Raw genomic sequence first — 12,758 nt, forward strand, 5'->3', positions numbered from 1 at the left:
CTTCACCCCTGCTTCCTGACTACAGGTGCTCTCTACCAGGTGCTTCACGCTCCTCTTGCTGGGCCTTCACCCCTGCTTCCTGACTACAGGTGCGCTCTACCAGGTGCTTCATGCTCTTCTTGCTGGACCTTCACCTATCAGGGAGGATCTGCTGAACAGAGGCCATTCTTCTACGAGCCCAGAAAAAGCCTTTGAGAATCTTTTTAACAGCTCTGCTTTTCAAGAATACACACCACACTTAGTAACTTACTGAATTTACGTCTTACTGTTTTATTAGGAACATCATGGGTTATAAAAGACAAAAGACACAGATGTGTTTTGTTTTCTCCCCCAAAAAACCCAAGTTCAATTCTTTTTCTACAGATATGGAGGCATACCTCAATGGTGGAGCCTAAGAAAGTTCACGGCCCTGGGCTCAGTCTCTAGCACAGGCACAAGCAAACACTTTTGAGTGTGGTGTGTCTGCACACAAGTGAATGTGTGCATGAATACACCAAATTTTTTGAAATCTTTAGTGATTTCACATGCGTGTACTCACACACATATACACACAATTTGTTGTGATGCTTTTGAATGCTTTCATTGTCAAAAGAGAATTGTACCTCTTACTTTCATCTGACATTAAATTCAGATCCAAGTCACAGCTCTTCCTCTGAGAACTTAAAAAAATTACCCTTTATTTTTATTATTTGTGCATGGTGCTTTCCAAAAGTGAAGTGAAGACCTAGAAAGGGAGGGAGGAAACAGTGAAGTCACTAGGACCTAGTTCACAGTACTGCGGGCTTAACCCTGCAGGTAAGATACTTTTTTTCTGACTGCGTGGTAGGTTCAGATGCTTCTTGGGTTCCTAAGTGACGAAGAAGAATCTTCAAAATTGTAAAAGAGAGGAAACAAGCCCGTATCTCCATAACTTTAAAATCCCAATATTTATTCTTGGTGCTTGTCCATTCCGCTGCTATTTTTACCCAGAAGCAGCTGTGGCTCATGTACAACTTCATATACAAGTGTGTTTTAGAGCAATATCCAGAATGTGTGCAAACCGACACTGCGGCATGTGTAATTTCTGTACCCAAAGGAGTTAAAGCATGGCTCTAAAGCTTTAAAAGTAAAATGAAGGGCTAGAGAGATGACTCAGGGGTTATAAAAGCACTTGTTACAAAACGCGATGACCATGGGGAACACAGACACCACAAGGTTGTCCTCTGACCTCCACTTCTGTGGCCTACATCCCTGCTCCAACATCATACACACATAACAAGTAAAATTTTACAAACAGAACGTGGCATTTATCATGTCAGCCACTTCTGTATTTAGTGTGTTCCCACCGCAATAGTAAGGTATTCAATCTCCTAAGTTTCAGGTCATTTGGGGGAAAACTCGAATTTTATGATCTCCAAACTTCTTCCGTCTGTGCAAATGAAGAAGGCAAACGTGGCAACAAAGTAAAAACGGGCTGCCTCTGAATCTTGTAATGCCATGGTTCTCCAAGTCAGCCAGGTAGAGTCACCTGCAAGGCTTGTGACACCGAGCTATGGAATCCGGTTCCCCAGTGATGCCGAAGCTCTCTGACCCATGACGCACCAACGACCCCTCAACTAATATCCAATAAAAAGCCACGCCGGGAAACGCGAGTTCTGCCTCTCCAGTCTCCAGCCGGAGTTGACCCGCGGCCGGGAAAGGCGCTCCCTCCTGATGGCGACAGAGCAGACACAGGTGGCCAGGAAAGCTGCTAACTGAGCAGCACCAACATTGCCAGGCCCAAGGGCTGGGCTCTAACCCAGGAAGCAGCCATTACCCAAACGCCCGAGGTCACTGGCGACGGCGCACTTTTGACAGCAAAGCCTGGCAGGACTGGCGACAGTTCGGTGGCTGGAGACAAGACCACACTCTCAAGGACGCCAGCGCGCCTTCCTCGCGCTCTCCTTCGGGCGGCCCACCCCGCCCGGCACCCCGGAGAGCCTCCCCTTCTCTCGAGGCGCCTAGACCCCATCCTGCCCGGCCCCAGCCCGTCCGCCTGCCGGTGGGAACAGCGTCGCAGCGACCGGCCTCCCGAAGGTCCGCAGAGGAGCGGCCCGCTGCGCCCGCCCTGCCCTACCTTCGGGGCTGTGGACGGCGGCATAGGCACGCTGGTGATCAGCCACCCTGCGGCAGGCAGCGCCACGAACAGCAGCAGCCGGACGGGCAGCGGCGCCGATAGGGCGCCCTCCATCTTGGACAACACCGGCGGCGGGAGGTGAGGGCGTGGAGGCCCGGGAAGGGCGAGGCCGCGGGGAGGGGCGGGGCCAGCAGGCGGGAGGGGCGGGGCTGCCGGGAGAGGCGGGGCCAGCAGGCGGGAGGGGCTAGCTGAGCTGCTGAGGTTGCCTAAGACTTTGCCGGGTCAAAAGCTGAGCGAGTCTGGCACATCCTCTGCTTGATGCTGGGAAGTGCTTCCCACAAAACAAATGCAGTTCTTTTCGATGCCAGTCCTTTTGGAGAGGTGTTTTTGTTTCCTCTTCTCTTTCGAAACAGAACCTCATGTAGCCTAGGCTGGCCTAAATCCTCAGTGCTGGAATTACAGGAGCGCACCACCCTCTCACCTCCTCAACCCCGCTATTACTTTTTCACTAGTATCATTAATATGTTCATTTACAAAATGAAAGCACAGGTAGTGTTTTACAAGCTGTTATGAACGAAAAATAAAACATTTAAGATTTGGAGGGGTATTCATTTTTTCCTTTGCAATGGTTCATTTCTGACTGTCAACCTCTAGAGTGCACTTTACATTGTAATAATACATCTACATCCTCCTTACGTTGTGTGTCTCTGAATTCTTTTTGACAGAGATAACTGGGGCTAACAGGAGACCAGAACGAGATTCCCTATAACAAAACTAAAAACTGGTCAAATGTTCACTTAACTAACTTCACAACTACTATGAGATATAGTACATTGTACTCACAGATGGACTCTACAATGAAGCCCCGCCTACTTCTGTGGTCTATCTAGAACCACTGGTCATTTCAGTCTGTGTTAAACTTCTGGAATTAAAAACGAGTCTAGAGAACTGGAGAGATGGCTCGGCAGCAGAGAGCGTTGCTCTTCCAGAAGAGCAGAACTCAGTTCCCAGGGTCCACCATGGGTGGCTTACATCACGTGTAACTAGCTCCAAGGGATCCAAGGCCTTCTGACTTTGCACATGCAGACACAGACACATACATACACACACAAACCATTTAAAAAATGAATTCAGAGTTCAGGAAAAAAAGACCATGTGGAGTGCAGAATATCTGCAAAAAGTCCCAAAGTACTACATGCGCGTGACAAGGTACTGGGGAGATGAGGCTGCCGCTTTGCAGTAGAGCTCTTCCTATAATCAGACAGTCCATTCTTTCTTTCACTGTCTCCACTGGTACATGAGCTCCAGGAAGGAGTGGCCAAACTTTAAAGCATGGAGCCAACTCAAGTAGATGCTTAGTTGGCATCTATTCTTTGGACAAATAATGACCAAGTCATTAAAGGTGTTATTTGAATATGAACAACTTTACTATTTGTATAGCATAGTTTTCTTTAGGTCCCATATATTATATGAATATAAATCACATTGTTTGAAAAAATAAAACTACCACAACTATGAGTCAATAATCCCTCCAGAAAACAAACAAATCCCCCACTTTTGAACATACCTTGTTGAAAAGTTCTACTTACTCTCCATCAAGTAGAAAACTCAGTTTGCTTCACCTGACCTTCACATTAATATGCAAAATCAAGAATTAACTTGGCAGTTGCTTACCTGACTACTAATAATCCTATCAGTATTCAGTATTAATGCAATATGTATTTTGATCTTCTTGTGAGTCAGTTCATGTCAGCTGGATTTATTTGAGCACAAAACCCATCCAAGGGTTCGATTTACCTAATATATCCAGCCAGTCTGATTTGGGGCACAATTGATGCATTTTGATCTTTGAAGCAAAAAATATTTGAAACATCTAATAGCTTGGAAAGTGAAGTATGTAAGACACAGAATACATTTTTAATTGATTATTAATAATAACCTTTGACCAAAAAACTAAAAAAAAAAAAAAACCTTTCAGTCCAAATGTGGATACATCTGCTTCTTAAGCAACCAATTTCAGTGTTCTTTCCATCATTTTCACAATCAAAATTTGAATTTATTATATTTATCATTTTCTGTTATGGAAAGCAAGCTTGCCACTTAAGGGAAATCTGGGGCTTGCTCAGTGTCTGATTGAAATTTCTGGGACAGAGTGAGTCATGGGGTTGTTGGCACAACATACTTTCCTTGGTGTTTTCCAGAGTTAGCCAACTACATATTTTTGAACTTCCCAAAGACTCCCAGGAGAGAACATGAGGAAGAATAAGAAAGCTAAATTTTCTGGGGGACGGGGGGACGGGGGAGGAGATAGCATTATGTCAACTTGACACAACCTAAAGAGAGAACCTCCAGAAAATGATTCCACAAGATGGGGTTGAAGACAAATCTGTAGGGAGTTTTCTTAGTGATCGATGGGGGAAGAGTTCAGCCCATTGTGGGGAGTACTCTCCCTGGGATGGTGGTCCTGGGGTCCGTGAGAAAGCAGCCTCAGCAAGGCAGTAAGCAGTACCCCTTCCTGGCCTCTGCTTCAGCTCCTGCTTTCAGGTTCCAACCTTGCTTGAGTCTTTATTCTAAATACCTACATAGATTCAGAAGCATAAGCCAAATAAACCTTTTCTCTCCAGCTTGCTTTGGTCATGGTGTTCCATCAGAGCAGCAGTAACCCAATCTAATACAAATTTCAAAGTTATCCACAAATATTACTTCATTTTTCTAAGAAATGTAAAAACTACTTTTACTGTAACCCTATTGTACAACTGTTTAAAGATTTTTGTTTATTAAGGGTCTCACTATGTAGCTCTAGCTGGCCTGGAATTCTCTATGTAGACCATGCTGGCTTGCCTCTGCCTCTCAAGTGCTAAGATTAAAGGCATGTACAACCATGCCTGACTAGAAATAAATCTAATTAGCTCTAGTGATAATGTGCCATATTCATAACTGACTAATAGTAATAACACTGTAGGGCCAGCAAAATAACTCAGCTGGCAAAAGTACCTGCTGTGCAAGTCTAGTGACTTGAGTTGGATACCCAGAATCCAGGGAGAGGTGGAAGCAACAAACTGTCTTTGCAAAACTGTCCTCTGATCTACACAAGTGTGCCATGGCACATACTCACCCACAGACATACACAAGATAATAAGACTTCAAAAAGAAATGTCTTTATCTCGTTCCAGTGGGTTTTATTTGGGTTGTTTACTGAAACATGGGTTTGTTTACAAGGGCATGAACACATTACCAGTGGCTACATCACTGAAGGAAATGTCTCTCCCATCAATCATTAACTATATATAAATTTACAGGGAGAGGAGGAGCCCTGTGAACCCTTCCCTTTTATGACAGTGTTTATGGGCCCAAACATGAGGAAGTAATCATAGCTGCAGTGAGTTTAGCAATGCTACAGCCATGTCATGCCTGAAGACAGCATTCTACACTGCTCCCTCACCCCAAATTCCAGCTCTCACATCCCTTCTTCCCCAGTGTCCCTGAGCCTTGGGGGGCTGATATAGATGTCCCTAAGGCTGATTTTGTTGTATCATTCCACATAGTCTGAAGAGTTTCTCTTCCAATATTCTTGGAAGAGCTGGCTTAGTGGTCATAATTCCATTAACCTTTTGTTTTTGTTTTTCGAGACCTTTTATCATGCAATATTTTTGTTTCTCCATCATTTAGTTCTCCATAAGATTGTTGTCCTGGGTATAGTAGTCTAGATTGGCAGGCATGGTCTCTCAGAACTTGAAATACATTCCATACCTTTTGGACTTTGAATGTTTCTGTTGAAAACTAAGCTATTATTCTATTGAGTTTGCTTTTAGATGTGTCCTGGTGGGTTGTTTCTTATGAGCTTTTGATACACCTTCATTGTCTTGTATAGTCAGTGTTTTAATCATAATACTGTGGTAATTTCTTTTTTGATCCTACTTGGTGTTCTATAAGCCTCTTGAGCATGTTTCTTTCCTTAGTTAGATTTTGGAAATTTTCCTATAATTATACTGAATTATTATAATATTAAATATATATATAATTATATTGCCTTTGTGATGGCGTTCCCCTATGCCTCTAACTCATAGCTTCACCCTGGCTTCATTAATAAGTGGAACATAAATAAATCCAGTGACTGATTAGCCTCCTGCACAGATAAATCTACATGTGTTCTAGCCTTTCTCCCACGACTATCTAAATTATAAGGTGGCCACAGGTGCAGGGTTTTGGATTAGACCCTTCCAAATGGGACCGACCAGGCTATAGATAAATTTATTTTTCTTTACCAACTTCTATTTCCTCATTTCCTTGTAATACAAGGAAATACACACGCTTGGTGAACACTTCTAGTCCTGGAATTGTTTCAAAAAACATTTTTTTTAAGCTTACCTTTAAAAAGCCTTTTCTCCTCACCTTCCCAGATATGCCTTCAATCTGTCATATTAGGTCTCTGATTTTCACAAGAACACATTAAAATGACATAAAAGTAAAAAATGACTAGAAAAGAGTGTAATTAAACTACGGGAGCATGTTATCGGCATCCCAAAAGATTAGATTTGATAAGTCTCCTAAGTTAGAATGTTAATAAAAAGGAATTTAAGGATTAGGCGGATGGTCCTGATGACCTGAGAGCCACTTCTAGGAAGCACATGGCGGAAGACGGCGGTCCTCTGACCACCACACCCATGTTCTCACACAGGCACCCTCATTCATTGTCATTTATGAAGCATGCATGGGCAGCCTGTTTGTAGCAGTTCTCCAGTTGTTCCTATCCTGGGCAGTCCTAGATGCTTGTGTTACTGTCATACCCAAGGTTCCAGTCTTCCTTTATGCTGTCTATCCAGCATATTATGGGCCTTCCTCTTCACCTTATCCCGTGTACTCCTCCAAGTAGTGCTGTCTTCGGGTATCTGCCGTCCTTCTCATAACATGGCTGAAATATCTGAAGCACCATTGTCATATCCTGTAGTTTACTTCCTTCTATAGGTGATGTTTCTTCATGTCATCCATAATCCTCCTGAGACATGCCATCTCACACACATTCAGCCGCTGTTCTGAGGAGCGTTTCATTGTCCAGGTTTCAGAGTTGTAAAGAACACAGCTCAAGACAAGTGTCTCACATACTTGTAATTTTGTTGTTGTTATGTCTCTTGCTGACCAAACTTTTCCTAGTGCCGGGAAAGCAGCCCTCACTATCTCTATCTACTTCTTGACATCTGAAATAGTTCTCTCCTTTGAGTCGAGGTTTCCTCCCAGGTAGACAAAGCTGACTGTTTGCTTGAGGTTCAGATTCTTTATTACAATGTTAAAATCCTTGTGCCCCCTTCCCACGTGTTGCATCTCAGTCTTCTCGATGTTTACTTTCATACCAAGGTTTTCACCGACTTCCACCACTCTATTTACCATGGCCTGCAGCTCATTTGAACTTTCACTAGTAGTGCTGTATCGTCAGTGAAACACAAGTTATTAATTCGCACACCACCTATCTGCACACCTATGCACAGAACCCTCCCAACAAGTAAATAATAAAAGTTTAAAATCATTATGTGTTTGTCGCACAAAATAACTCCCTGTGCTGCTAAACCATGTACAGTCCTCAGCTACACAATAGTACGTTTAAAAAAATTAGTCACTTTTTTTGCAGAGTGAGGTTGGATATTTATTTAGTGGGTTACGGAAGGGAAGGGGAGAAGGGAGAAGAGCAGAGAGAGGGGGAGGGGATAAGTGGGGAGAGACAGAATACCTCTTGGAGAGAGAGACGGAAAAGTCTTAGTCACTTTTTCATGCAGCAACAGATCGCCTGCAGCTTGGCGTTTTAGGAGAGCTTAGAGACTATGTAATCCCCGGGGCCTCCTCTTACAAGGGCGAGGGAAAACCATGACGCGGGTATGGAGTCCTCCCTGCTCTCGGATGGATACACTATTCCTATAAAATAGAGCTCGTGGGATACAGGCCTTTATACGGGTCACCAAGGGCGAAGCAGAATCTCCCAAAAGACTCCGCAGGCCTTAAGACAGCCCGCGCGGAAACCAGCGGCAGAGCCAAAGAACTCGGTCAGCAGCCTGCCGGAAGTTGCGCTTCCAAGAGGGGCGACGGCGCCCGCGGATGACGCCACAAGCGTCGCACAGGTCATGACGTAAGGCGCAGCTGTGCGCGGGCTACGCCTGTCATTGCCGGGGGGTTTGTTCCTGAGGAGAAGCCGGCGCCATGGCGGTTCTCCTGGAGACCACTCTGGGCGACGTGGTTATCGACTTGTACACCGAGGAGCGGCCGCGCGGTGAGACCCACGTCTTCCGCGCCCTGGCGGGACGGCGAGAGTGTGCGTGCGTGTGCGTGTGTGCGCGTGTGTCCACAACTCGCTTCCGCTGTGGTCCTCCTAGAAGGACTTTGGCTTGTGGGGGTGGGTGAGGTGGCCTGCGTAGGCGACGCCCCTAGCTTTCGTCCACCCGCTGTGCTTTCTTTATTCGTGAGAGGAAAAAGAGTTAAATACGGCTCGATGTGCCATCATTTTTGTCATGGTGAAAGCAGGTAGGATGCATCTGGTTTTCGGGAGGGTGGCCGTCGCCAGGGCCAGCTAGAGTTTAGTCGTCTCACCTTTTAGAGTCTGCTTTTCCACTGAAGGGGAACAAAGCGGGCTCCAGTTTTAACTTAAGACTCCTAGGAGAAGGATGTGTGTGTTGCTATGGAAAGTAGAGAGGTGAGTCTTCCCCAGTGAGGCTGGGAAGAAGCCAAGCCAAAAGACTAACTCTTTCGGCGATGAGTGGCATTTAAGGTTTTCTTAGCAATTTGGAGTTTTTCCCGGAAATAGCAAGACACTTGGCATGGCTAGAACGATTGCTATGTGGAATGAAGCAGCTGCCGCTGACTTCCAGTCAGGTTAGATCCTGGTAAGTCTTAGGTGCCTTGCTGACGCAAGGTCGCAGCATTTGAAGGTTTTGGAAGCAGGATTATAGTGTGGCACACTGGCCTCGGGTAGAGAATAGGCAGCTGTGTGGGGACCGTAGCCCCTAGGAGAATCGGGAAGCCAGGAGAGATTAGCTGCAATCAGTGCCCTTCCCCTGCAGAATGCAGAGCTCCCCGAGAAGGAGAGGAGCTGCGGTACTGCACAGACACACCTTTCCCCACGCTCAGCTGTTTTCCCCCCTCCACCCTCAAACACTTCACTTGGCCCTGCACTCTTCCCGTTTCTCACTGTTGCCACTGCCCACGTTCCTCTCCACTCCTATCCCTCCAGGAACTTCCCAGATCTCCCCGAAACCCTGCAAGGCTCAGAAGAACAACGTTAATCTGTTACTTGTGTTCTGCCTGCAGTGGATTCATAAATCACAATGACAGTCATTCTATTAGAACATATACTTCCCTGTCCTGGAACTGTGAGCCTGATTGCGTCCTCTCGGTTGTGTGCTGCGAAGAGAGTAGAAACTGCCTGAGCATCTCCATTATCTCAAGAACATGGCGTGGCATCTGCGCTTCTGCAGCGAGTAATGCATAACAACGTGTTGTTTTTGCTTACTGTTCTGTCAAGGAATAGAAACACAATTCAAGAGAGCTGAAAGTGCTCAGTTGCCTTCTGTCACTGGGATAAGCTTGGATGCCTAACGGTGGCTGAATCCCAAGGATGCTCTATGCAATTGAAGTGCTGTCATTGTCTCCCCACCCCCAACACGGTTTCTCTGTGTAACAGTCCTAGCTGTCCCGGAACTCGCTCTGTAGACCATGCTGGCCTCGAACTCACAGAGATCCATCTGCCTCTGCCTTCTGAGTGCTGGGTTAAAGGCGTTTTGCATGCGTCCCCACTGCCTGGCTGGAATTGTGTGTTTTAACAATTTAATTCCCACTATTATTAGTATTAGTATTTTGTGTGTACGTCTGTCCTCGTACATGTATGGAGTCAGAAGTTGGTTCTCTCCATTCTAGGAACTCAGGTCTTCAGGCTTTGGTGACAAGTGCTTTTACTTGCTGAGCCATGTTGCTAGCCCTTGGAATTGTATTTTTAGCTCTTGACTTTGCGTTTCCTTTTTCTTGAGCTCCTTTGACACTCTGCATGTAGAACAGCACTTTCCAAAATGAGTGGACTCCTTTGTGCACTCCTGAAGTGGAGACAGTGAGCACACGTCCTGAACAAGCAGGGCTTTTGCAGAGAAGGCTTGGGACACCAAGACTATATTTGCTTGTGTGGACATACTTGAAGGAGAGTGACTGGACATCTCATTATGTGTATACTTACTTATCAATCAATAGTAAGCATATCCACATATGCAGATTTCTTTTTAAAAAACTTTTAATTGCTGAAAAAAAAATTTAAGCCAGCCAGACATGGTGGGGGCATACCTTTAATTCCAGTAAGCAATTTCCTGGACAACCACAACTACACAGAGAAACTATGTTTGGAACAAAAACTTAAAAAAAAAAAAAGAAAAGATAGGAAAAAAATTTAAATTTACAGAAGTAAAGATAATCAGTAAATGAAATTTACTGACCAGCTTTGTTACTAGTGAAGACATAGCTAATTTTGTTTCATTTACAGTACCCCCTACCTCCACTGGATTTTTTAATCTGAAATTACTTCAGTATGTGTCTATAAGAGGAAATAACTGAAAGTATAACTGGAGCCCGACACAATAGCACATGTCTAAGAATCATGAGCACATGTATAACTGGAGCCTGACACAGTAGCACATGTCTGAGAATCTAGCCCAGGTCCTCCTGCATGCTAAGCACTGACACTGAGCTCTGTCCCCACCCTCATCTTTCTCATTTTTTTTTTTACTCTCTGCCAGTCCAAATCTCTTTCTTTTTTTTTCTGGATTTGGGGGGGGGGGGATTGGGCGTTTCAAAACAGATTTTCCCTGTGTAGCTGTGGCTGTCTTGGATCTTGCTCTGTAGACCAGGCTAGCCTTAAACTCAGAGATATGGCCCAGCCTCCTGAGTTTTGCGATTAAAGATGTGCACTACCACTGCCCAGCTCTCTTTTATCTTTTAAAAAAATGTCCATTTTACTTATTGTTTCTGTGTGTGTGAGAGTGTGCATGTGTACGTGTGTGCTCTTGCAAATTCTCCAAGGCATTCCCGTAGAGGTCAGAGGACAACTTGGGAGTCCATTCTTCTTCTACCATGTGGGTTTCAGGGATCAATTACAGGTCATCAGACTTGACAGTAAGCTCCCTTATCCACTGAGCCACCTCACCAGTCTCCAAGTTTTCCTTTTAGATATATTTTTAATTGATATGTAAAATTGTTGTATCTATGATATACCATGTGTTGATATATATAATACAATCAAATTCTTTTAATTTTTACCTTAGGACTCCATGTAGTCTTCTTATTTCCCCAGCTATAAACATTCCTTATTTTGAACCCTTGTTATAAAACTACCTTTAAAAAAATCATTTTACAGAGCCAGATGTGGTATGCGCCTTTTACCTCAGCACTTAAAGCAAAGGAAGGTGGATCTCTGAGTTGAAGGCCAGCCTGGTCTCCAAGAGAGTTTACAGGACAGTCAGAGCTACACAGAGAAACCCTGTAGTTGAAATAGTAAACAATTTACTATTTAAATAACATAGTATTATTAGAAAGACCTAGTGTTGTCATTATTTCATGTTTAATTGTAAGGGCCTTCATTGTTTTGTTTTTCCTGTCAGCTTTTGAGACTGTCTTACTGTACATCCCAGGCTAATCTTAAGTTCATTTTTCTCCTGATTCTGCTCAGGCATATGCCATCATACTGGTTATGGCACTAGTTTCATAAATATGAATTTATTGAGGGCAAGGAGCCTCGTGTGTTATTTTCTGTCTGGTTTCTTAGTGCCTTAAGACCGTGTTAGAATGTCTCTCTGTGACTAGACTGCAAGTTCTTCAAGGACATGAACCATAATCTAATGATGTTGGTGATGGCAGTGCAAAGCCATCTAGAGGGCTGTATTGGTTACTTTCTGTTGTTATGACGAAACACCACGACCATAAGTGGTTTATGGAAGAGTTTGCTTTGGATCACTGTTCTAGAGGGGCGTTTCATAATGGTAGGGCAGGCATGGCAGCATTCGGCTAGGTTAGGCAGCTGAGAGTTCACATCTTTAACAAGCGCACCAAGCAGAGAGAGTGAACTAGAAGTGGGCGAGTATGAACACTCAAAGTCTCCCTCCAGGAATGAATTTCCATTGGCAAGGCTTCCTTCCTAAAAATTCAGTAGCTTCCTCAAGCAGTGCCACCATTTGAGGACTAAGTATTCAAATACCTGAGCCTATAGAAGACATTTCAAACCACCCCAAATGTACACAGTAGATGTTTATTGAATATTCAGGTGAATTTATATGAGAAAGACTGTTCACAGTAAATAAAGATTTTTGCATAGTCCCTCTTTTTTATGTGCTATTGGGGGTTGAATTCAAAGCATCAGGAATGCTTGGTAATTATTCTATGTGAGTTATACCCCTAGTCTGTGAAATACTTTTTACTAATTGTAAAACAAACAAAAGTCCTGAAGGTGTTTGGTTTTCCTCTAATTTACATAATCTACATTCATTTTCATATATCCTGCTAGATTTCCTTTCATCATAGCTTTATCTGTACCTTCCCCTTAACAACCAATCTATAAATAAACAATTGCTTATTTCCTACATTAGCTTTGATGTCCAAAAGTTTGTAAGAAAATAAAATGGTATTTAAAAATATATTACCTTTTGAT

General features: G+C 44.0%; 2 protein-coding genes across 4 annotated transcripts in view; one reads left to right on the forward strand and one right to left on the reverse strand.

Annotated features, from left to right (window-relative positions):
* Positions 1-2,234, reverse strand: part of Ginm1 (glycoprotein integral membrane 1) — a 13,301-nt gene extending 11,067 nt beyond the window's left edge. For both annotated transcript variants that reach the window (XM_005370639.3, XM_005370638.3), the window contains exon 1: positions 2,096-2,234. In XM_005370639.3, the coding sequence (XP_005370696.1) occupies positions 2,096-2,209 (114 nt within the window). In that variant the 5' untranslated portion in view covers positions 2,210-2,234. The remainder of the gene's footprint in view (positions 1-2,095) is intronic.
* A 5,980-nt stretch (positions 2,235-8,214) lies between these two features.
* Positions 8,215-12,758, forward strand: part of Ppil4 (peptidylprolyl isomerase like 4) — a 32,347-nt gene continuing 27,803 nt past the window's right edge. Inside the window, exon 1 of one of the 2 annotated variants that reach the window (XM_005370640.2) lies at positions 8,215-8,351. In XM_005370640.2, coding sequence (XP_005370697.1) covers positions 8,282-8,351 — 70 coding nt within the window. In that variant the 5' untranslated portion in view covers positions 8,215-8,281. Of the gene's footprint in view, positions 8,352-8,417; positions 8,603-12,758 lie in introns of those variants that run through there. The other variant, XM_026777781.1, reaches the window with a different exon arrangement.

The sequence above is a fragment of the Microtus ochrogaster genome, unplaced genomic scaffold (genome assembly GCF_000317375.1).
Source record: "Microtus ochrogaster isolate Prairie Vole_2 unplaced genomic scaffold, MicOch1.0 UNK82, whole genome shotgun sequence".
In the NCBI taxonomy this organism is placed as follows: Eukaryota; Metazoa; Chordata; class Mammalia; order Rodentia; family Cricetidae; genus Microtus; species Microtus ochrogaster.